This window comes from Solanum lycopersicum, chromosome 11, assembly GCF_036512215.1.
Source record: "Solanum lycopersicum chromosome 11, SLM_r2.1".
Lineage (NCBI taxonomy): Eukaryota > Viridiplantae > Streptophyta > Magnoliopsida > Solanales > Solanaceae > Solanum > Solanum lycopersicum.
In genome coordinates this window covers 45,034,719-45,059,310 of record NC_090810.1, presented here as the reverse complement: position 1 = coordinate 45,059,310, position 24,592 = coordinate 45,034,719, and the positions used below count along the sequence as shown (strand labels likewise).

Genomic DNA, 24,592 nt, shown 5'->3' with positions numbered 1-24,592 from the left:
GTATCAAATTGAACTATGGCATTTAGCAATTTATATGAGTATATTTATTTGTTTTCTAAGTCGTTTATGATATCTATCTGTTGTTGTTAAAAAAGTATTTTTTTTAAAGGAAAAGTTCGACAACTATAAAATGTACTAATAAATTTAGTGTATGAAATTCTAAGTGCATGGTTACAGTCCAATTAAAGTATCCAATCGCTGATGCTGTCGAGCCAACTGCTGCCAACACTTCCATCTCCAGCCCTAATTAAAAAAAGTTGAGGTATTTTTCCCTCCAAATGTTTAATTATTGTATATATTAGTTTTGTCTTATTCTATGTACCACACATGCATTTTGCTTAGGGTTTGTTCGAATTTTTAGGGTTGTCTTTAGTGATAATGTGTTTGTTAAGCATAAATTCTAATACTACTTAATCCTATTGATAACGATGGTGTACACATTAACAACCGTATACCTAAAGGAGGAGAGTGGGTTGGGGTAGAGCAGATACTTACAAACAAATTTAACAACCAGTGACACTCACTCTACTATGCCAAATCTTTCACTGTATGCAACCATACACCTTCCCCCACCTTTTTTTTAATTAGATTAGTACTCACTCTACTCTTATAAATCTATAACACTAGAACAACAAGAGCAATCCCTCACAAGCTAAGTAGGAACAACGGTGCAAATAGTCTTTAGAAGTCTAAACTAAGAGAGACTTATGAATCACTTAGGAAGGATAAGAGGTGTAACTACAAAGCACAAGAAGTTGTCGGAGGCGATGTGATGATACATTCAGTGACAACCTTAGGATAAGGAAGTCCTTCATTTTCATTTAAGACATAGGCCGCCACTCTCTCTTACTTTCTTTCATTTAGTTAGGTGTGGTAAAGGATCTCGCTTGGAAGAGACTCTTCACCTACTCAATTAGAATAAATCTTACCGGTTTTTATCTCTTTACTCGGAAAAGTCCCTCTCGAAGCTATTCCCTTTCTCCTTACTTTGGGAATGAAGCTGTAAGCCGAACAAATTAGTGACTTGCTTGCTATATTTGATTTCGACAAAATTGATTTTTTTGCAAAATCAATTTGTGCCGATCCGGGGTTTACATATAGCTTTAAATTTAGGGATAATGTGTTTGTTAAGTATGAGTACCAGCACTAGTTGATCCTATTGATGACAAAATTGTTTTTCTTGCAAGATCAATTTGTGTTCATCTAGTGCTTATACTTAGCTTTAAATTTAAGGATAATGAGTGTATTAAGCATACACAACAACACTAGTTGATCCTATTGGCATTAATTTGGAACTAATTTAACATTAATGTGGCTTAATTGTTGAAATTAATTCATATGTAGTTTAATTAACCCCTAGTTTGATTTATTATTTGAAATAATGTGGTTTGGCTAGTTGATTTAATTGTTGGAATTAGTTTAAAACTAGTTAGAGTTAATATAGTTTAGTTGTTGAAATAAGTTCAAATAATATTTGATTACCCCTAGTTTGATCAATTATTTGAAGTAATATGGTTTAGTTGGTGGATTTAGTTGATGGAATTAGTTTTAAACTGGTTAGAGTTAATGGTATTTAGTTGTTAAAATAAGTTCAAATAAAGTTCAATTAACTCGTAAATGTATAGAGCTAACTCCCTTGTGTTCATGCATTACAAGGCATGATACCATAGTTAATGTTATTTAGCTGTTAAAATAAGCTTAAATGAAGTTTAATTAACTCTTAAATGTATAAAGCTAACTCCCCTGTGTTCAAGAACGACAAGGCAGGGTACCACATTACATTCGAAGTATCAATTGTATGGGGATAATAACCAACTTACTGAAAGGACAATTGCATTATTGCATGGAGGGACCAACCTTCTATAACATGAATGTAATGTGGTACCCTTTCCTGTGTTCAAAGGGGAGTTAGCTCTATACATTTAGAAGTTGTTTGATAGTTCTTCTTCTTCAAAAAAAGTTCTTTTGGTAGTTGGTTAAAGTTATGCAGGTATTAATAATGAACGAATTATGAGGGAATCTATGTATTTCTTTTATGCTGGGATTAGTGTGTAGGGTTTACTTATTCCATCTTCTTTCCTGCATAATAAATACATTGGTTTCCTCATAACTTATACATGTATTAGTTATGTGAATTTCTAAATTGCAAACTATACAGTATACACAGTATTAATTTTATTGATTGATAACATACTTCCTAAACAACTATCAAAACGTGATATTACTTTTGCAAATTTAATTCCTGCATGATTCATCCCCAAACCAGCTACAAATGGCCCCTAAGGTTGTCAATTGACACTTATGTAGTATGTTCAACTGACCTAGGTTTTGAACAATTGTCTCCACGTCCATCATTGATACAGTCTAAATTTGCATGTAATCATACTATTTTTCCACAATGTTTAACTCCTTTGCCCCACGGGTCCAAACTCAAAAGAAGCCTTTGATCCTATAGGTTCTTTGATTCCCTGTATCACTTGCAACTTCTTTTCAAATCTCGCTTTCTGTTTTGATCAATATCGGAAAAAGTGATACTTGTACCCATCTCTTTCTTTGGATACTTCACTTGGACAATTCCAGTCATCCCCTCGATTTTGATTCTCGCCTACTTGAGATGGTTCTTGATTTCAATTTCTTACATAGTAACCACCCATCCGCCACATATATTTCCAATTTAAGTGAAAACCTTTTGCGACCAAAGGTGAAGTGGGATCCTGCTGCTCATATTAATCTTCTGGAAGCTGGTAGACAACAACCTATTGTATGGCTCCACCGGAGCACACTAATCTTTCTTGTCCTCTATCCCCTAGCCTCCACAAAATTTGTCATGCCATACTCCTGTTTGGGAACTCAAACAAGAACATATTCTCGTCCATATCATAAATGTTGGCCCCAAAGGCAGCCACCTAAGCGATGCTAGTCCATCTCTTTGTATCCGACAATGTGATTTTTTCAGACTCCTCACAAAATTCTCTAATGCCACACTTGTTAAGTAAGCCTTTTCCTTCCCTCTAGATGCTCAGGTATGCTTATGTAACGCAGAGACAACATATCAAGTTTTATGTATTCCCACAACCCGATCTGAGGAACCTATTTAATACAGATGTCTCTGATTGTTTGTGCTTCGTTTTCCATCTTTTGATCGAATTTGTCTTCTCTTTCTATGTCTCTTGAGAATGTTGCAGATCCAAGACATAGTCCTTGTGCTAAGAGTCTATTGTCTCATGATGCTACGACTACTTCCTACAGATTCATATTAGCTCTTTTTGCTATCTGGCCACCTGGTAATATCAAAGGATTTGAATCCAGCATTGAAGTATAACCAATTGTCTTCCATACTCAAATATCTGTGGGCCTAAATGAAAGAACGAAGAGAAAAGGAGATGTTGTCAGAGATGACAGGTTGTGAAATTTGAAAGAAAAAGAAAGAGAAAGAAGAGTTTGAGAGCAACCACAGTAAGCTGAGCTATCAGTCCGTTCAAATTCCGGAAAGAGGTTGTTCTGCAATCTTGAGAAGACCTCGATAGATGTGCTTGGGCATTTTTTTTTCAATGCAAGTCTACTATTCTGCCTATTTTGTGACTATTCTCCACTTAGTGTCTGTTAGTGTTGTGAAACGCGATTGCCTTGTCGCCAATGGCGAGAGGCAAGGCGATGCGATATTTCATCACCTTTTAGCTCTGTGCCAAGGCGATCTTCGAATGATGACACTATGGCAACAAAGACGAGAGGCAAGAAAGGCGTCACTTTTGTATTTTCCTTAAAAAGGCGACCAATTTAGAGTAATTTTAGGTTTTTGACTAGACTCCTCGGACGACTAGCCAGACTTTTCCGGCGACTCCAAAATCCAACCAATATGTATTTCTTCTTCTTTCTTCTTCTTCTTCTTCTTCTTCTTCTTCTTTTCTCCTTCATATTTCTTCTTCCTTCTTCCTTTGTTTCTTTTTCCTTCTTTTTCAGACTTCAGAGTCACTTCTATTCTAGCTTTTTCCCTCAGTTTTTACGTTTGTTATGTAATTTTCTCATTCAAGTTCTAAGTATGTACTATCTATTTTCAGTTTTATTTGCTAATATGTTATTGCTATTAACATTTTGATTATTAATATATGCAATCAAATATTTTAATTCTTTTGTTATTGATTGGGCCGCACTTGAAAAAGGCGAGTGCCTTGCGCTCGCCTTGTGGCGAGGCGGACCCTTGTCACCTTTTATCGCCTTTCATCATCCAAAACACTGGTGCCTGTAGGGTTGATTCATCTGATTCAATTTTGCCAACGAACTTGTATTTAGTATTACAAGTTAGCATTAGGTTTTGCCAATGAACTTATATTTATTTAGGATCATAAGCAAACAAAAATTCTTTTATAAGTACTTCCTCAAGCACTCATTTTTTTTGTCTTTTGTTTGGTAGAAGACTCATCACTTAAGTGTGTTCACTTATCCTATTTTCTCCCCTTATGTTCACTTGTCCCCTTTCTTTAAATGCCAAACTTTTCTTTGTGAAAGTCATATATTCACAGTCCCTCATTTAATTGTATCTTGTTATTCAACAAAATCTTCACTCTTTCCCTTCGATCATATGCTTAATATACTTTCTAGTTCAAATAACAAATATATTTAACTTTCTTAATCTTTGGAGTACCCTTTTTCCTTTGTTTTGTACGTGTCTATGCATCAATGTCGAAAGCAAACAAAGTTAGCTTTGAATTGCGAACTCTGGATGGAGCATAAAAGTAAAATCGTGTATAATGTACATAATATCTCAAAGGGAATTCATGTACCCTTCCCACATTTCCTCAACTTCTCAAATTACACTTACACAAACTGTCATGGATTATTTCTGCTAAAGTAGAGAGTTACCAGTTCTTTGCCTTGTTGCTTCATGACTACGGTCATTCATAAACAATTATTCTCTCCTTCAAAATTGACGATTTCTTGTATTGGTGACACCAGTGTTGTGAAAGGCGCTTGCCATAGCGCCTTTGGCGAATGGCGAGGCGAGGCTGTGTCGCCATTATCCACTACGGCGAGGCGACCTCAAATAGGCGAGTCGAGGCGACCCAATGACGACGTAAATGGCGTCGCCATTCTGATTTTTTTTTTAAAAAAGTTTTAACTTAATAATATTAGTTTTTTTTTCTATTTTCAAACTTTCATCAGACTTTCGTGTATTCCTCTACTTCTCTTCCTCGAGTCGCTGTTGCTTCTTCTCTTCCTCAGTCGTTGCACTCTTCTTCTCTTCCGCAGTCGCTGCTCTCTTCTTCGTCTCTTTCCCTCGAGTTGCTGCTCCATTCGTCTCTTTCTCTTTGCTGCTCCCTGCCTTCACTACTCTTTTTTTTCCCTCTGTTTTCTTCACTCTGTTTTGTCCCGGATTACTGTAAAATGCTTTCTGCTTTCACTGTGTTGTGACTGCTGTCCATTATTTTTTTGAAAAAAAAATAATCCTTCTATAGTAATTATTGTAGTATTTGTAATATATGTAATTGCTATTGATATTTTGAATATTATATGTGCAATTAAATGTTTTTAATTTTTGGTATTAATGGCGCCTCAATTCAAAAAGGCGAGCGCCTCGCCGCGTGGCGAGGCAGGCCCTTGTCGCCTTTTGTCGCCTCTCGCCGTCCAAAACACTGGGTGACACCAAATGAAACCCAAATGATGATGACACTCTGGAGATCTGTATACGTCTTTTGGGTTGATATGTTTTTTTGCTCTTTAGTATCTGGCCCTGAAAGGGTTGTATTCTATAATTAGAGTCAACTATTGTTGTTTTCATATCATCTAGTTTAGCATTGTTTCCTTTTGTGTTAATTTTGTATTTCTTTAATATCCAAATTTATGCTGTTTGTTTGGTTCATTAAGTTCTAATATTTGCACGATGCATTTACATTTGAATAAATTCAGCCTTTTCTGTTGTCGTATAAGATTATTAGCTTATTTTTGGTCTGAACAATTCGATGTCATTCTTGTTTGTTGTAGGAACAGAACTATACATTGCTTACAAGACCCTTGACATATGCTTTATGTTCAGACTTGAATCACCAGCATGGATCTGAATGCCTTGCCACAGCCAGAGGATGATGACGAGATTTTTGGACAACAATTAGAAGATGAACCGCAAGAACCTATTATATTACATAGCGACGAACGTGCAGATTATGTCACTACTGCTGTAGAGATTTCACGTCGCGTATGTTTCTGTTCATTTTGCTCTCTATATCAACTATTGAGCTGTACTACTACCTTAACTTGCTCCTTTATTTGATATTCTTTTTGGCCTCTTTGTTTGATACATGTCTCTTTTATATTGGTTGTCTCTTTGCTGCTTGTCTTTACAGAGTAATAACCAGTAGAAAGCTTTGTGTGCTGCCTCTATCTTTTTAAAATCAAATGAAGTAAAATTTCATCAAATCAAAATCCAGAGGATGGAATTGATTACCAAAAAGTAAGAATCCTGAAAGTTGAAACCCCTACTTGCTCGAGGTGCCTATGACGTCTGATAAATCTTAAGAGTTATTTTAGGAAGGAACATGGTTACTACGCAGATTAACTTATTTTTCTTTCCTCCTGTAATAGCCCCCCCCCCCCCTCTCTTCAAATGGAAGAGGAAGAGTGGTTGTTGAGCAGTGGGGAATTCAGCATTGTTGTTGGTCATCTGGTTACCTCCAAGACAGCTATCTGACTGATCGAAATTGAACTATTTTTGGTTGCATTGCATACTTCATACCTCCTTTTAACAATCTCGTCTCCATTAAAAGGGGAGAAAATAAAGAAATAGAACTTGCTTCTTTATCGCTTCATTCTATGATAGTAGAAAGGATAGGGGACTGCCCATAGATAGGGGTATGTTCTTGTGAATCTTATTATTGTGGAGACTTCCATTTTCTTCTTTAAATCTATATTTTTCTACTCCGTCAAAAAAGTATTTTCTAGTTTGTATGCCCTCTTTCTAAATGCTGTCTGTTTTAGGAGCGGGAGGAAAGGATTCAAAGACTTAAAAGACAACATCCAGATGATAGACCTGCATATCCATCTCAACCACGAATGCGGGATGAGATCTTTCAGACGAAGAGACAGAAGCCAAGCAGCAGACTTCCTCCAGGTTTTTTTTTGTGCACAGACACACACTCTTTCTCTATTGTGTGTCACTTATCTCCTTTGCTGTGTGTGTGTGTGTTTTATGATTTGTTGAAGTAGCAATAGGTTCCTGCTTCCCTCCATGTAGTCCATCTTTCTCTTTGTTCTTGTCATGTTAGTGTAACTCTAGATTGCACATAACTTTACGGTGCCTTCTTTGACTATCATCTTAACACAGGTTCTTATTTCTCTCCTTTTTCCCTCTTCCTTGCTGCTCAAGGTTCGATTACATCATTCATCTTTTCGATTGCTTATGCAGGTTGGTTGGACTGTCCTGCATTTGGACAGGAGATAGGGTGTATTATTCCTTCAAAGGTTCCATTGGATGAAACTTTCAATGATTGTGTTCTTCCTGGCAAAAGATACTCGTTTAGGCAAGTCCTCCACCAACAGAGAGTTTTAGGAAGAAAAGTGAGTGTGTTGATCTAAATTTGGGTCCTTATTCATTCACTTGATGTGGATTTGTTTTCAAAATATTTGATTCCTTACAGCAATGATAAACTGTTCCCTCTGCTGTTTTTTTCAATGAAGGACCTTCAACGATAAAATAAGTTTGATTCGTAAATGTTATCACGAGATTGAAGCTTTTCTTGTTGTTTGAAGTTTTTCTTGTTTCGTTGTTGCCTTGTTGGTAGTGCTTTTTGTTGTATATGTCCTCTAGATTCTAATTTTGACTTAAATAACAAGTTGAATCAGTTAATAAGCTACTGCATATGAATTATGCTCTTAGACATGTTTTATATCACTATCTTGGATATGTTTTATGTCAAAGCTGAGGCTTATATCCTATTTTGTTTTGCCACTTGGTACGATATAATCATTATATGTCTTGTAAATTCTTGTCCTCTTAATTTGTTTGGGTTACTTTCACTATCATTAGATGCCCTGTTTACTCTGACCCCTTCATTCATTTGAGTTACCTTGACAGCACAGGAGCTTCTAAACTACAACTGACTCATTGCATGTTAATTTCAGCTTGGTATGGTGATTGATCTCACCAATACAAGTCGATACTATTCATTGTCAGATTGGAGGAAAGAAGGCATCAAGCATGTAAAGGTTGGTGCATGGTAATAAAGTCATGGAGGAGAATAGGTGGCGGGGGCGTGATTTTTTCTCTTTGAGTTCTGGTTGTTGTTCTTATTTTACTGTTTCATGTGTATCAGATTCAATGCAGAGGCCGTGGGTCTGCACCTGACAATGAGTCTGTAAATTTATTTGTCTATGAGGTAAATTTTATATATGTTGGTTGCAGTTTTAGTTGAATTCTGTACCTGAGAATGAGCTTGCATTACTTACAGTGTAAAAGTACTCCAAGTTTGTTTGTACCTTTATTCATGCATGGTTAGATCTTCTCTGTTACAGATTTATTATCATATATGTTTCACTTGGTGATGTTGTTTGCCCATCAAGTGGAAAACAAAGTTAATTTCTAGTTAGTGTATAAGCTTCTATGAATAAAAAAGAGAGCTATTTTGAGAATGCAGGGTAGATGTTTATGTAAATATTTATATTATATTATGAATGTACTCTCTTCTTATCAAAAGGAAGAATGTAATCTATTTCTTCAAGGGAACTTTTGTGTAACAGTAAAAGCTGTCATCATGTTATTGGATTGCCATATGTTCAAGCTGTGAAAATAGCTGTTATTAATTAACTGAAACAGCAAGATGAAGTGAAATCTGAAAAATGATAAACTTTTATTGAACTTAATAGGTAGAGGGGCAGTTCCAGTAACAGAGAACATGGAGTCATGGACTTCTAAAAGACTGCTAACATGCCTATAAAAAAGGAACAACTATAACTAATTAATAAGATAATGACTAAAAGAAAACTTATCTCCTAATAATCAGCTGAAGTCTCTGACCCATTTAAAGCAGATAGACACGTAACAACACTCCTGAATCAGGAGCTGCAAACTCCCAACTTTTCTTTTAGAAATTCGAATCTGCTAACATGAAATGACTTAGTAAAAATGTCTGCCACCTGATTCTCTGATTTGCAGTAGAGTAAAACCACTTCATCATTTTTCTGCACTTCCGTCAAGAAATAAAACTTGATGTTGAAGTGCTTGGTCCTAACATGAAACACGGGATCATTGGATATGGCTATAGCAGCTTGATTATCGACAAGGATCTCAGTGCTCTCTACTTGCTCCAGCTGCAATTTAAAAACTTGGATAAAACATACACTCTTGCGTTCTTCCACTCTAAATCTTTTTAGAATCTCCTTCATATATTTCTTTTGACAAACAAAAACTTCATTCTGAGTTTGCTTGATCTCCATTCCCAGAAAATAAGTCATCTCGCCAAGATCAGTCATCTCAAAGACTTCCATCATTTCCTCCTTGAATTCTTCAATCAGCCCTGTATTATTTCCTGTCACAAGTAAATCGTCGACATACAGAGAAATAATAATAATGTCAGAGGCTACTTTCTAGATATAAAGAGTCGATTCACTTAAGCTTTTTTCAAAGCCTAAGCCTAGCAAATGATTATCCATTCGGCTGTACCAATCTCTAGGAGCTTGCTTTAGTCCGTATAGAGCTTTTTTTAACAGATAAACCATATCTTCATGTCCTGGTACGCTGAACCCTTCTGGCTGCTCAACATATATTTCTTCCTGTAGTAGACCATTCAAGAAAGCAAAGTTCACGTCTATTTGAAAAATCTTCCAACTTTTCTGTGCCACAATAACCAAAAGCATCCGAATTGTATCCAATCTGGCTACTGGGGAATAAGTATCAGAAAAATCTACTCCCGAAACTTGTGCATAGCCTTTCACCACCAATCTAGCTTTGTGTTTGTTTACCGAACCATCTGGATTTAACTTTGTTCGAAAAATCCATTTAACTCCAATCAATTTTCTATCTTGGGGTCTTTCCACGAGCTTCCAAGTTTGGTACTTTTCTATCATGGTGAGCTCCTCCTTCATTGCATTTGTCCAATTTTGATCCATTTTTGCTTCCTCATATCCTGCAGGTTCAAAAACAGCAGTATTGCATCTCTCAAAATTATCAGAGAGTGACCTTGTTCCCCTAATTGGTTGATCATCCACCAAGTCATCATAATCAAGTTGTGAATTATGTTTTTTAACTCGAGACCCCTCATTCCATTCTGATTGCTCATCTTCAAGGAATTGAATGTCTCTACTTACCATAATCTTGTATGTTTGAGGTTGAAAGATCCTATAAGCTTTAGAAAATAAGCTATAGGCAATGAAATTCCCGAATTTGCCCTCTTATCTAGCTTGTCTCTCTTAACCTGTGGCACATAAGAAAACCATAGACATCCAAATATCTTGAGGTTTTTCAAAACAGGTTTGACACCATACCATGCTTCAAATGGAGTCTTTCCTTCCACTTCCCGCGTAGGCAGTCTATTCAGCGAGAAAGCAACAGTGTTTGCTGCTTCAGCCCAGAACTTCTTTGGTAGATTCTTCTCATGCAACAAGCATCTCGACATCTCCATGATTGTTCTTTTTTTTTCTCTCACCCACTCCATTTTGCTGTGGAGAATATGGGACACTAAGCTGGTGCTCAATTCCAGCTTCTTCACAAAAAGAATTGAACATATCTGAGGTATATTCTGTTCCATTATCTGACCTAATGACGTGAATCTTGCAGCCACTTTTATTTTCTATCCAAGCTTTGAACATCATGAAAATTCCAGCAGCTTCAGACTTAAACTTCATAAAGTAAATCCAACACATTCTTGATAGATCATCAATAAAAATAATATAATACCTGCTGCCATTGAGTGATGGAGTTCTTTGTGGACCACAAAGATCGGTGTGAATGAGTTGCAATTTTTCTGTAGCTCTCCAAGTGGAACTTTTAAATGGAAGTCTAGTATGCTTGCCAAGCACGCAAGCCTTACAACTTGAAATGTTCTCCTCCATGTTGGGTAAACCATTTACCGTTTTGCTCCTTTGCATAAACAATAAAGCTTTGTGATGAAAGTGCCCCAACATTTTGTGCCACGTTTCCGCTACAGTGAGCTGGCTTGGAAAAGTTGTGTTCCTCATTCAATGGATTCAAGGAAAAACTTTTTCCCTGCATTTTAATTCTGAATATTTCCTGACCACTAGGATCACTGATCAGGCACGCTTTATCTTCAAATAATAATTTAAGTCCATTTTCTAGGAGTTGCCCAACACTTAATAAATTTTGATCAATTTCAGGAACAAATAAAACTTCATAAATAAGTTTTGTATCTTTGTGACTTTCAATTGCAGTCCCCTTTCCTTTCGCTGGGAGGTATTCTCTATTTTCGATCCTAACTCTTGATTTAACTGATCTATCAAGTTCTCTGAATAGCTTTTCATCACTGGTCATGTCGTTCGTACAACCACTATCAACAAGCCAACTTTCACTTGAATTTTTGCTTGCGAAACAGGTGGCCACAAATAGTTGCTCATCTTCTTGTTGGTCTGCAATCTGTGCATCATTTGGTTGTTGTAATCCCTTCTCTTTGCATATAATCTCAGCATGACCGAGCTTGTGACACTTTCTGCATTTCATATCAGGTTTTCTCCAACACTTGAAGTGTGGATGATTTTTCCTCCCACAATGTTGGCAGGGAGGATATTTACCTTCTTTGTTGTTGCCAGTTGCAAACACCATTTCTCGCTGTTGTTGCTTCGTAGTTTCCATGATTCCCTTTCTTTCCTTTTCCTTTGTTTCCCCTGGCACTTGAACCGAACTGCAACTTGGCTTGCAAGGCTCCCTCAATGGATCCCTCATGCCCCATCGTTCTTCTTTATTCTTGTGCCTGCAGTGCACTCAATAACTCTGCCAAGCTAAGCTTAGACAGATCTTTAGTATTTTACAATGAAGCAATAGTTGCCTCATATCTCTCATGTAAAGTTACAAGTATTTTTTGAACTATTCTATTATCAGTAAGTTCATTTCCAAGTATCCTTACCTTATTGGCAATCCCAAGCAAACCTATCAGAATAATCCTTAATGGTTTCTGATTCCTTCATACGCTGCATCTCGAATTCTCTAACCAAGTTCAGTACTTACATTCCTCTGATTCTTTCATCTCCCTCGTACTCTTTCTTGAGGAAATCCCAAATTGCTTTGGCTGAGTTACATGTCATTATTCTACTGAAATGGTGGCAGAAACTGCAGCAAAGAGACAAGATTTAACTTTGGATTTTCCTGTCTTCTTTTCCTTGTGGGTTCTAATCTGAGCCATAGTTGGATTCCCTGGGAGAGGATGCACTTCGTAGTCTTCCTCGACAGCCTCCCACAAATCATTAGCCTCCAAATAAACTTGCATTTTCACTGCCCGGGCTTGATAGTTTTCTCCATCGAGAACTGGTGGAGCCATTACAGGAAAAAAGCCAGCATTCTCCATTTTTTTAATGGTGTTTGCAGAGAATAATATATGGATAAACACTTGGAAAAGAACCTCACAAGTCTCACACAAGTCCCTTAAGAAGTAGGGCTCTGATACCAATGTTATTAATTAACTGAAACAGCAAGATGAATTGAAATCTGAAAAATGGTAAACTTTTATTGAACTTCAAGCTGATTAAATAAGTAGAGGGGCAGTTCCACAACATGGAGTCATGGACTTCTAAAAGACTGCTAACATGCCTATAAAATAGGAACAACTATAACTAGTTAATAAGATAATGACTAAGAGAAAACTTATCTCCTAATAATCAGTTGAAGTCTCTGACCCATTCGAAGCAGATCATGAGACACGTAACAAAAATAGCTTTTGCAGGAATGCAAAATAATGTTGTTTTGCAGTAGATCAGTAGATCAAATATGGTCTCCTCTTTAGATTTTGTTAGGTCTTTGTTATCTTTTTAGCTGATATCTCCTCTTTTGTAACTATGCATCTTGTTGATGCCTTTGTGATTTATAAAACACTTCATCAAAAAAATATGGTTCCCTCTCTAGACCCTGAAAAGTGGAAACTTAATACACGTTGTTGGATCCTGCATTTCCTTTTTGGATTGTCCCAATTCACATAAGATGTCAGGGGGAGCCTTGACACTACAGTAAAACTTGTGATCCATCCTTCCCTGGACCCCATACATTATAAGACCTTAGTGCACTAGGACTATCCTATCTAATTAATAGGGATAGGAACATCATTGGATCCTGCATTTCCTTCTTGGTTAGTCCCAATCCACATACCCCCCTTCCCAATTAACCAAAAATCACCTGTCTTTTGGAATGGATAACAAAGCATTTTTTTAAACTGTTAACGACTATATTTATATTCATATATATATAACACAAAATCCGAACCAAGCTTAGTCACTGCATCACAAGGATCCTATCATAACAACTAGGGATTCAGCCTCCTCAGCATAACTTTCTTTACACCAAAAATAAAACAAAAATATACAATTCATATTGATTTTCTCCACATAATTATATTTTTCTTCAAAAGCTCTATTGTTCCTCTAGTTCCAAATGGTCCACCATATGCAAGCAGGGACAAGTTTCCACCAACTTTTGTGACTAACTGCCCCATCATTCTGGTTCCAGCATTAACCCAAATAAGCACTTGTTGCTGGCATTGGCCATCTGATTCCTACCATGTTCAAGAATAGTTGCCATAATTGTCCAGGGTAACAGGACAATGAATGAATAGATGACTATTATTTTCCCCAGCAGCTCCACACAAAAAGCATCTAGAACACAGTTGGAATCCCCTTCTTTGAAGTTTATCATGTGTGAGACTAGTATTTCTTGCTACTAGCCAAGAAAAGCCTACCATCTTAAAAGGAGCCTTCATCTTCAAATGGATCTTCCATCGTCACTAATTAGTTGACTGTTTGTGCCTAATCAGAATGTTATACGCTGAGTTTACAGATCCAGTTCCTTTACTAGTGGGCTTCCACATAAGTGAATCTTCAGTGTCTTTGAACCCTTGGAATGATTCCAAGATCTTGAAAAATTCAACAACTCTCTCCAACTCCCAATCATGTAGTGGCATTCTAAAAAGTAATATTCCATCTGTGTACTTCTTTTGCTGATTCCAGTCTAATGTCTGGCATAGCGGCAATGGTATATAATTCACGGAAGAGTTCCTTTGGAGGTCCATGCCCAAGCCAATTATCACACGAATTTTTTTTTCCTGCCATTGCCCACTCTTGGACTAATTTTTCAGCCGTCAGGGACCAGAGGGATCTATTACTTTCCAGACTCCTATACCATGGGGGCTCACAACCACCTTTCAACACCACTGGGTCATCTTGACCTTACTTGTCATGGATGACATTTCAACGTAAAGCATATGTTTTATACCTCCATAACTACTTCATTAGCAAACTTTGGTTGTGAGCAGTTAGGTTCCTGATGCAAAGGCCACCATCTTTTCTCGATTTGATAAGAATATCCCAGCTAACCAGGTGGAATGTTTTTCTTTGGTTGTTGCCTTGCCATATGAAATTCCTTCAGATCTTGTCAATTCTTTTTCTAACCTTGCTAGGTAAAGGAAAAAGAGACACAACATAAGTCGGAAGGGGATCCAAAACACTATTTTGACTAGTATGATCCTACCACTTAGAGATAAGTATTGTCCCTTCCATATTGCTATCCTCTTTTCCCACCTCTCTATGACACCACTCCAGATCTGCATGGCTATACTTTTAGCACCCAAAGTTAGCCCCAAATGTAGTAGGTAGGGAACCCACCATGCATCCCAGAATACCTGTAAGTTCTTGAATATTGTCCACTTTATTAACCGGGAATAAACTGTTCTTATGCCAGTTGACATGCAGCCTAGAAACTGCCTCAAAATGACCAGAATAGCTCTCAGATGTTTGACCTGTTCAATATCAGCATCACAGACTACAAATGAGAATCATCTGCCTAAAGTAAATGGATGTTCTCTTTCCCAGTTCCCAATGCTCTACCTGTCTGTAACCTTGAAACCCTTCAGGTCTCCTAAGTCTTTTGTAATTTCAAACATCTGATTCAGTCCTTTCATAGCTATAAGAAGAGGAAAGGAGAGAGAGGTTCACCTTGTCTCAATATTCTCTCGGAAGAGAACCCTTCAGGAGATCCATTTACCAGAACAGAAAATTTGACAGTCTTAATACAGATGGGGTTATCCATCTAATCCACTTCATACCAAAACCCTTTTCATTTAGAACTTTTCGGAGGAAATTCTAATTAACATGATCGTAAGCCTTCTCAATGTCATGTTTGCAGAGAATACCGAGAGTCTGGTATTTGATTCTAGAATCCACACACTCATTGGCTATAAATGCTGCATCCGTGATTTGTCTACCTTTGATAAGTCATTTGATGTCTATCCACCAGTTTATCAACCACTCTCGCCTGAGCCTTTCAGTGAGGAGCTTAGAGCTAATTTTACACACTCCCAATTAGACTTATATGTCTGAAATCTCTAAGACATTTGGCACCAATTTCCTTAGGAATCAAGGAAACACAAGTTGCATTGTAACTCTTTTCCAAATAATTATTCCTGTGAATATTTCTGATAGTGTGCATCACATCCTTTTTTATAACGGAAAAGGGCCTAAAATACCCTCGAAGTATTGAAAATGGTACACAATTACCCTCCATCCACCTATTGGCCCCCAAAATACTTTTCACATCCACCTTTGGGTCCAAATTTACCCCTTCATTAACAGACCAAAATTAAAAATAATTAAATAATAATTTTTAATGACGTGGCACTCAACGATTGGTTGTAATTTAATTATTTAAAATAATTTTAAACCCACCCATTTTAACTAAACTCACCCATTTTAACTAAACCCACCCATTACTTTCCCATTGATTTTTCCCATATTACCCTTCTCTTGCCTCAGCGCATTCGCGTAATTTCCCCAGCTCTTGAACTCCTCCGGCAGAAAATCGTCTTTTGTGCACACACAATTTCTTCGCCTGATTCCGGTACTTCACTTTCTATCCCCTGTTCTTTCACTTTCTGCATAAGTTTGAATATTACAAAAACTAATTAGCAGTACTACATAAAAACTGAGTACATTACAAGCCGTAACAATCCACAATTTTGAATTTATGAGTCCTAGATTCTAACCAAAAAAAAGTTCAATTAATTTTTTCGATAAATTATTTATACATAGATTTTTAACAGGATTCTGCCAAACACATGGATAGTGTTTGGTACTCTAGATCCCTAACAAAGACTACTCTGTATTCAGAGACGAAAAATCCGAGACATGTGATTAAAGGAACAGAATAAGATGTTTTCCCGAGAAAATCTGTGTAAATTGAGGAAGACTTCACTAAGAAATAATTTTAACTTACTTCATAACTGATAAAACAAGGGAAAAAACCCATTTTAACTTTCCCTTATAAAATGAATGGGAAAGTTAGGAGAGAGAAGGGTAATAAGGGAAAAATGAATGGGAAAGTAATGGGTGGGTTTAGTTAAAATGGGTGGGTAATGGGTGGGTTTAAAATTATTTTAAATAATTAAATTACAACCAATCGTTGAGTGCCACGTCATTAAAAATTATTATTTAATTATTTTTAATTTTGGTCTGTTAATGAAGGGGTAAATTTGGACCCAAAGGTGGATGTGAAGGGTATTTGGGGGCCAATAGGTGGATGGAGGGTAATTGTGTACCATTTTCAATACTTCGAGGTATTTTAGGCCCTTTTCCGTTTTTATAATTTCCTAGCTGCATTGGAAAAATCCCATAAAGTATCCATCTGGGCCTAGAGCTTTGTCAGCAATACATAACTTCAAGCATTCCAGTACCTCTTGTTCTTCAAATTCTCTTTGCAACCAATCATTATCATCTTTAGTGATTATTGAGCCTTCTCGAAATTTAATAAAGCTTTCTGTCTCAGAGTACAAATTCTTATAGAAATCCACAATCTCTTCCTTGATTTTATCTGGATCAGTTATGCTCTCTCCATGAGCTTCTATGGTGTCAATGTAATTGAATCCTAATAGGCCATCATTTAAAAGAATTTAGTATTCTTGTCTCCTTATTTCAACCATAAGATTCTGGATTTCTGCCTCCAAGAAATTTCCTCATTTTTGGCCACCTCTTGATACTCCATTTTGAAGCTTGCTTTCAAAAGTAATTCATCCTCGGACAACATTCTTTGGTCTTGTATGGTATCCGGGGAACTCTAGTAGAAAGCCTATCAACTTTCTTAGCCTTTAGATTCCTCCCGTAAGCAGTATTCCGTTTCTTCAATTTATGTTTTGAGGAATCTTAGTTTACAAGACAAAACACTATCAGGTTTTCCTTGTGCTTCACATTAATTCCACCGTTCCTCCACCCTCTCGTTAATTCCAGGAACCTCCATCCACAAATTTAAAGTAAGACTTTGAAAAGTCCCACTCCCCACATTTCAAAAAAATAGGAGAATGGTCAGATATGATCCTTGGAAGTACTGATTATTTCCCATTCCGCCGAGTACATGAATCTATCAATCTGAGAGTAACCTTCATGATTGTCTCCTCTGATCCAAGTGTATTTTCCTCCCAGAAGTAGAGGGTCAATAAGTTTTAGCCCCTCGATGGCATCCGAGAATTTTTTCATGGCTCTCGAGATGTTTATACAGTTCTTTCTTTATGAGTGTAATCTGTTAGTATTGAAATCCCCCTGCACTACCCAGGTTCTTCACATACCCACTTGGTACCCCCTAATTTCAACCATAACTGCCCCTTTTCCTTCGACAATTTGTGGCCTAAACCCCAGTCAGCACTGTAATTTTCTGTTGTAGAGCTTAATTTACAAGAAAAAAAATATACACCTTAGTGGATTAATTCTCCTGTCCAGCACCTTTTATCCCACATGATAACAATCCTTTCACTTCTTCCATTGGCATCCAATTCCACATAATCAGCCCACCTGTTACTTAATAGATATTTTGACAACTTCCCCATATTGGCCTTCCATTTTTGTTTCTTGAAAACAGTAAAAATCAGCGCCCAAATCTTGAATTAGAGATCTGATCACCCTCCTTTTGTTGATGTCATTCAATCCCCTCACATTCCACGAGATGATATGGACTTCCATTGAGACCCACTGCATATTCCCTTTCCCCTAATTCTTGGTTCTCCATCCTTAAATTTTACCCCAAATGGAAGAAGATTCTTCACTTCATTCTAGCCATTTTGATTTAGGAGAAGAAATTTTAGCATTGTTTAGTCTCTCCCGTCTTCTTTTATGTAGCTTCATGAGAAGAGACCATACTTCCCATTTGTACCCCTGAATATCCACCTCGAATTGTTTACTGAGTCTCATAACATTACGTTACACCCATAATGATGCATCCACCTCTGGTATCTGCATTTGAGTATCTAGTGGTTGAACATCTTCGACTGGCCAATGCTCAAGTTCGGCCGATTGAGTGTTTTTATTCCCAGTTATTTCTGAATTCATATCTGCTGCCCGTTTTTCTGTCTCGATGATATCACCCTCTCTTATGGATTAGATTAGATGTGAAAAACTTGTATGATGCTCTATATTCCTTCTATCTCTCCTCTGCATGTAGGACTCGATTTTGGTTTGTGGTACAAAGTTTGTTGGCATCTATTCAGCAGTAATAGTGTCGTAAGAGGGTACATATCTTGCTCTTCCACCAAACGTGAGGAAATAAAGCTTTTGGGCCCAAAATCTTTATCACTCCAAATGGGCTTCTGGTCAAAGCCCATCTCTGCTGAAAAAACCCGATCACCTGCAGATGGCCCACTTTCCTCTCTATTTAGTAAATCAAGGACCAAACCCTCCTCTCGTGTTTGTGAACCAGTCTCCCGATAATTTCTCAAATCTCACAAATTCTTCCACTCTTCTCCAACATCCACCCTCATCGGAATTTCACTCGAAATGGGTATTATGTATATCAGTCCCTTGTCTTCTATGATCACTACTGATGGCACCCTGTGCCCTCCTCTTATGTTTAGTCTTTCTCATTTGAGATGGTTTTTCAAAGAGGTTTCTAACCAACACCACACAATAGCCTTGAAGGTTTTCTCAGACCATAGATGTAGGGCAGCCCCATAGCTATTATTGATGTCCACTCTGTCTCTTGGATATCAGTGCAACAACCAGCGACCGGTGACCAGCATTCAATTTGGATTTTCTCCTTCTTCCATGTCCATTCTCCTTGTAAAACCTGCTCTGTCATGTGTTTAGTTGGAAACTCTAAGAGAAATTGCCTGGCTGCTGCCATTTCATATATGTTCACCCGAAAGTGTTCTTCCATGTTGAGAGTGCCCACCTTCTAATATTTAGTAGAGTTGGGGTCTCTTTCACTCCTCTTCTAAAATAGCCGACTATACACCTTGCTAATATCCCGTCTTTGCTTGAACTTGCACCCCTCTCCACGACCTTTCAAGTTCATAATCCATTTTAGCGTTTTTCTTTTTCCAATGCAAAAAGTTGTGGGGAATACTGTATTTGCAATGGAACTGTATTTTCTGAGAATTTGTCTCAGATAAAACATACTGTACTTCGTCAGAGTATTCGAAAAGTGTTCTATTAACTTCTAGTTAGGTTTTCTAAGTATCAGGACTCATCATTGATGAGAAGCATGTTGTCATATGAGTTTTATTTTTTTCAAGGCTTTAAGCAAATAAAGGCTAACATATCACACTGAATTCTATTGAAAGGAACTTGACGTTAATATTTATCGCTTCTATCAGGTTTCACAATTTCTTGCCCGTCAGAAACATGCAAAGAAGTATATTCTTGTCCACTGCACACATGGGCATAACCGCACAGGGTTTATGATCATTCATTATCTTATGCGTACACTACCAATATCTGTCAGTCAGGTTAGTATTTTTGCGATGCTACATCCTTCTTGCTTCAAATTTAAACACATATCTCTGGGTGTGAATAATCAGAGTACTGATATGCAGGCAATTAAAATTTTTTCTGATGCTCGTCCTCCTGGGATCTATAAGCTAGACTATGTTGATGCCCTATATGCCTTCTATCATGAGAAAAAACCTGAAATGGTTGTTTGTCCTCCAACACCTGAGTGGAAAAGATCTTCTGAGCTTGATCTGAATGGTGATGCTATGCCTGATGACGATGACGATGGAGGTCCTACAGCTCCTTTGACTGTATGTGTTCTCCAACATAACTTTGCTCTTTGATATTGTTGGCACTTTATTCGTGGTTAAGTGTTTGTTTTTTCCTTTTTCGATGCAACTGTAAGCCTTCAGTTTCCACTAGTGCGGTGTTGAATTTGATTGAATGTGAACACTAAAGTGGTAACATTCTAGTGTGTCTCGGCATTAGATGAGAAGCCTATCTCTTTCTGATACTTCTATGGTGAGAAATTAGTGAACTAACATCCAAAATACTGAGGAGTCCATTGGGACTTGGAGAGAAAAATGCTCCCAGGCACTCTCCCCAAGACCAAAACCTTAGAGACCCTTTCTGGGTATCTAGGGTCCTCATTCAGGTGGCCTATTTCCATCAGATCTCAACCCTTTCAACTTCTTTTCACATGCAGCAACCCATAATCAATTGTCGAAGAATGTTGGACCGATCACGGATGTGGTTTTTCTTTTAAATGATTATTAAATTATTAGGTGGAAAGGGTGCCAACACACTTCTTCTACTAGATGACTTCTCAAGCACTACATCAAATTCAGACTCCATGAGATGGAGCACGAAAAAGAAGGAAAATTCTCTATTTAGAGGGCTTGTGAAATGAGTAATGCACATCAAAACAGAAGACGACAATTTTTGTGGAATAATGTATAGAAGAACATAGCTCTAACTAAAGTAAAATGCTTCACTTGATTGGTAGTAAGAAAGGCTTGCCTAACAGATTGGGCTTTGAAGAGGAAGGGCCGTATCATAGTTTCCAGATGCCAAGTTTGCGGGGAAACAAAAGAGACAAACAATCACCTCTTTTTGCATTGTAAATTCACTGCACAACTATGAACCTTATTTCTTCCTTCACAGATACAATATGGACCATGCCTGAGCAATCAACAGATATGCTGAGTGTTGGATTAGAAGAGGAGGAAGCAAGAGCTAGAAGAGATGGTTGAAAGTCATCCCGCATTGTATATGGTGGAATGTATGGAAAGGGGGAGATAGTAGAAACTTTGAAGATAGGGCCAAGTCCATCCATAAAGTTAAATGGAATTGTATTGTATCTTTTTGTTATTGGTGTAAAAAGATAGAAATAGATGAATTAGAAGTAGAAGATTTGTTAGGATCTCTGAAAGTAGCATTCTCCTACTCTTTTTTTTTCTTGGCTTCTTTTTGAAGGTCTTTAAAATATGCATAGTGCTGAGGAATACAACATTACCAATTTCAAAAAGAAAAAAGGTAGAAATTAGTAAAACTTGATTTTGAGTGCAATGTTAAGCTTGATTATGAAAATTACCAGTTTATATCATTCCCAAGTCTTTTGCCAATGGAACTTGTAAATGAGTAACTCTTGAGTACCGACCTTGCAATACTTGGGATGCGAGGATCGCCACAACTTTTTAAAGGCATGATGAGATTACTTGAATTCGGTCTGGGCTAGTCATTAAAGCCTCATGCTTGTCGAGACTAGATAACTTGAGCCACCTGATGCGAGCATCCTTTCGTCGGCCAAGAGACGTTTTCCATGGCTGGTCTTAATACTCACTTTCTTTTTTCCGATAAAACTTGTACCGTAAGATGTTGATATGTTATTCTCAGAGTGAGGACTTCTTTTCCCTAGACTCGGCTTCAACTATGCTTCAATTCCAAATTAGTTTTACTCAGGATATGAATCGTCTATATAATTTGCTTTATTAGACTCAATGTCATTTCAATTCTGGAATGATAATTAAGAAAATGATCTTTTGTGCTCCTTTATCTGTCCATTCCCACCCAGCAGCCCTTTATGGAGTTAGCAGATTAAGGGTGAGAAATAAGTAGCCAAAATTTAATGCTGAAGAATTTTGGGTCATCATCCATATGTCTGACTGGGTGCCTAACTGATAACGAATTTCTCCTATAAATTATGAAAACTGTGTACTGCCATATTTGTATTCTTATTTGCATTTGAGCGTTTTTACCTCCACTGACAGCCTATTTCATCGCCTTTGATCCTCCACCAATTAAGACACACTCAAGAAGAAATCTAGTTTTTCTTAGAAGCATGATAATAGTGGGTAAACAGTGCTAGAAGAGATCTAACTTTGCTCAGATTTGGAGCAAGCAGAATATTTTCTAGCTTGATGAAGTGTGCTTGCCATGAAAAATTGAAAAAATACACGTGCTAATGGTGTCATGTTTGCTGACCTTCTAGAAAGATAAACAAAGTATGCTCCACCAATTAAAGAAACACACACCCAAGAAGAAATCTAGTTTTTCTTAAAAGCTCGACAAAAGCGGCTAAAAAGTGCTAAGAGATGTCTAACTTGCTTAGGCTTGGAGCAACTATAGTATTTTCTAGCTTGATTAAGAGTGTTTGGCATGAAAATTTTAAGAAATACACATGCTAGTGGTATCATTTTTGCTGACATTCTAAAAAGATAAATGAAGTTTGTCCTCCTTTTTCTGTAATCTTTTGCTGGGAAAAAAGTATTTTGGTATTTTGTTATATTATATCATCGCTCCTTCACTGCTTTTCAAGGTTTTGATGACTGGCCTTTTTATCAAAATGGTTACTGAAAAATTAATTTGTAGGACTGATTCTTCATAGGAAAGCGAGCATTTGCAGACAATCTACTATATATTTTCCCTGTTCTATTTTATTCACCTTTTACTATTTGAAATTTTGTGTTCCAGAAAAACAAAAAAACTGGGAGAGTGATAGAAATCGAGGTTTTATATTGAATAAAAACAATAGAAAATACAAAAAGAGACAAGTATCTCGTATCTCGAAATAGAAAATACAAAGAGAGGCAAGTATCTCGTATCTTTAGAACAACCTTTTCTGCATTTAAAAGATATATTACCATCTGTCTACTTATTTATTAGATCTCCTATTATATAATAGATGAATAATAACTATTTTCTAACTATTTTGGATAAGATAGATACCTCCTTATAACAATAAACTGCAAAATAACTCCTAATAACAGTAAGAAACTGTTCATTGCTCCATGTTTGAAACCTCCATTAATTTGAGAAGATGCAAATCAGTATCTTCTCCTATCTTTCTTCGCTTCTTCCTCCTTGAATAAGTATGGAAGACACGTGCCTTATCAGTACATCCCTCCTAGAAAGGCGACTTGTCATCAAAGCGAAAATCTGGAAACTTTGCCGCTAAAAAAGATTTTTGGCCATATAGATGAAGACGTAAAACAAAAGCATCACCAACATTAGAAGAGAGGTCTATGTGCTTATAATCTGCCTTTATAAGGTTTAACATTGCATCTCTGGGCAACATTTGTTCTTCAAGGTCTGATTGGAAAGATGTTGGTATGAGCGTCTTCTGAGGAACACCTTACACCTTGCAGTTTATAAGTTTTCTCATTCAATTGGAAAATTAGGAACATCTCGTTCCAACTGGCTTGTATTGTGTTCAAGGATGCTAGCCATTGTATACCCAACACCATATCTACGCCACTAAAGGAAAAAGGGAAAAAATTGTGTTTTATGACCAAGTTAGAAACATCTACTGATAGGTCATGACAAACTTTGTTGCATTTGATAATATCACCATTGCCTACATGGACACCAAAGTAGTGATATATTTGATTGCAAACCCAACTTTTGTGACAATTTCTTCTGCTACAAAATTATGTGTAGAACCACTATGTACCAACATAAACACTTTATGCTTGCAAAGAGTGCCTTCAAGTTTCAAAGTTGAAGTAGATTCTTTGTCCAAAATTGCATGAATAGAGATTTCCCCCAAATCAGTAGGGGGTATGTCTTCATTTTGGTTACCGTCAACACTTTGAACATGGTTTTCCTCTTGCATCAACTCCAATTGTGCAAAAGTCCTAGATTCGCAGCGATGACCAGGAGTAAACTTGTCTCCACAACGGTAGCATAGGCCTTTTTCTCGCCGAATTTGTTGTTCAGAATTCAATAGGCAAGTGTTTGGAAGAGATGACTATTAAAAAGGGTGTGTAGCTGGTTGGCGGGATGATTGAAAATTAGAGGATTCTCGAGTCGTTGGAGAGGAAGTCTCTATAGATGAAGGTCTTAAATACAGATGCCAAGCAGGCACCTTACTGGACTGATTTAGTCCTTGTTTTCCTTCATATTCTAAGGCCAAACTCATCGCCTTATACACAAATCGAGGCTTATGAATCCTAACGTCCACACGAAGGTCTTCTTTGAGTCTGCTAAGGAAAAGTCCAAGCAAACAATGTATTGGCCAAGTTCGCACACGGGCTGCCCATTTTGCAAATTCCTGCCTATACTCGAAAATTGATTCATTCTGTTGGATACTACACAAATTTTCATCTAGATTTTGAAACTCAGCGGGTCCGTAATTTTCCTGCATAACTTTCACCAACTTTCACCAACTCATCCCACTAATAAAATTGTTCTTTCACTGATGATCCAA

At 37.2% G+C, this 24,592-nt stretch overlaps 1 protein-coding gene across 13 annotated transcripts in view; it reads left to right on the top strand.

The window, feature by feature from the left end:
* LOC101261575 (uncharacterized) overlaps positions 1 to 24,592 on the top strand; it is a 38,909-nt gene that overhangs the window by 913 nt on the left and 13,404 nt on the right. For 5 of the 13 annotated variants that reach the window (XR_011212590.1, XM_019211027.3, XM_010314743.4 and 2 more), the window contains exons 2-9: positions 165 to 262; positions 5,980 to 6,190; positions 6,970 to 7,102; positions 7,397 to 7,548; positions 8,113 to 8,196; positions 8,304 to 8,366; positions 19,770 to 19,901; positions 19,989 to 20,195. Coding sequence is in view for 12 of the 13 variants with exons in the window: in XM_019211027.3 (XP_019066572.2) it covers positions 6,047 to 6,190; positions 6,970 to 7,102; positions 7,397 to 7,548; positions 8,113 to 8,196; positions 8,304 to 8,366; positions 19,770 to 19,901; positions 19,989 to 20,195 (915 nt within the window). In the remaining variant the exon portion in view is untranslated. Of the gene's footprint in view, positions 1 to 164; positions 263 to 3,249; positions 3,496 to 5,979; positions 6,191 to 6,969; positions 7,103 to 7,396; positions 7,549 to 8,112; positions 8,197 to 8,303; positions 8,367 to 19,769; positions 19,902 to 19,988; positions 20,196 to 24,592 lie in introns of those variants that run through there. The other 8 variants (XM_010314746.4, XM_010314745.4, XM_019211026.3 and 5 more) reach the window with 8 other exon arrangements.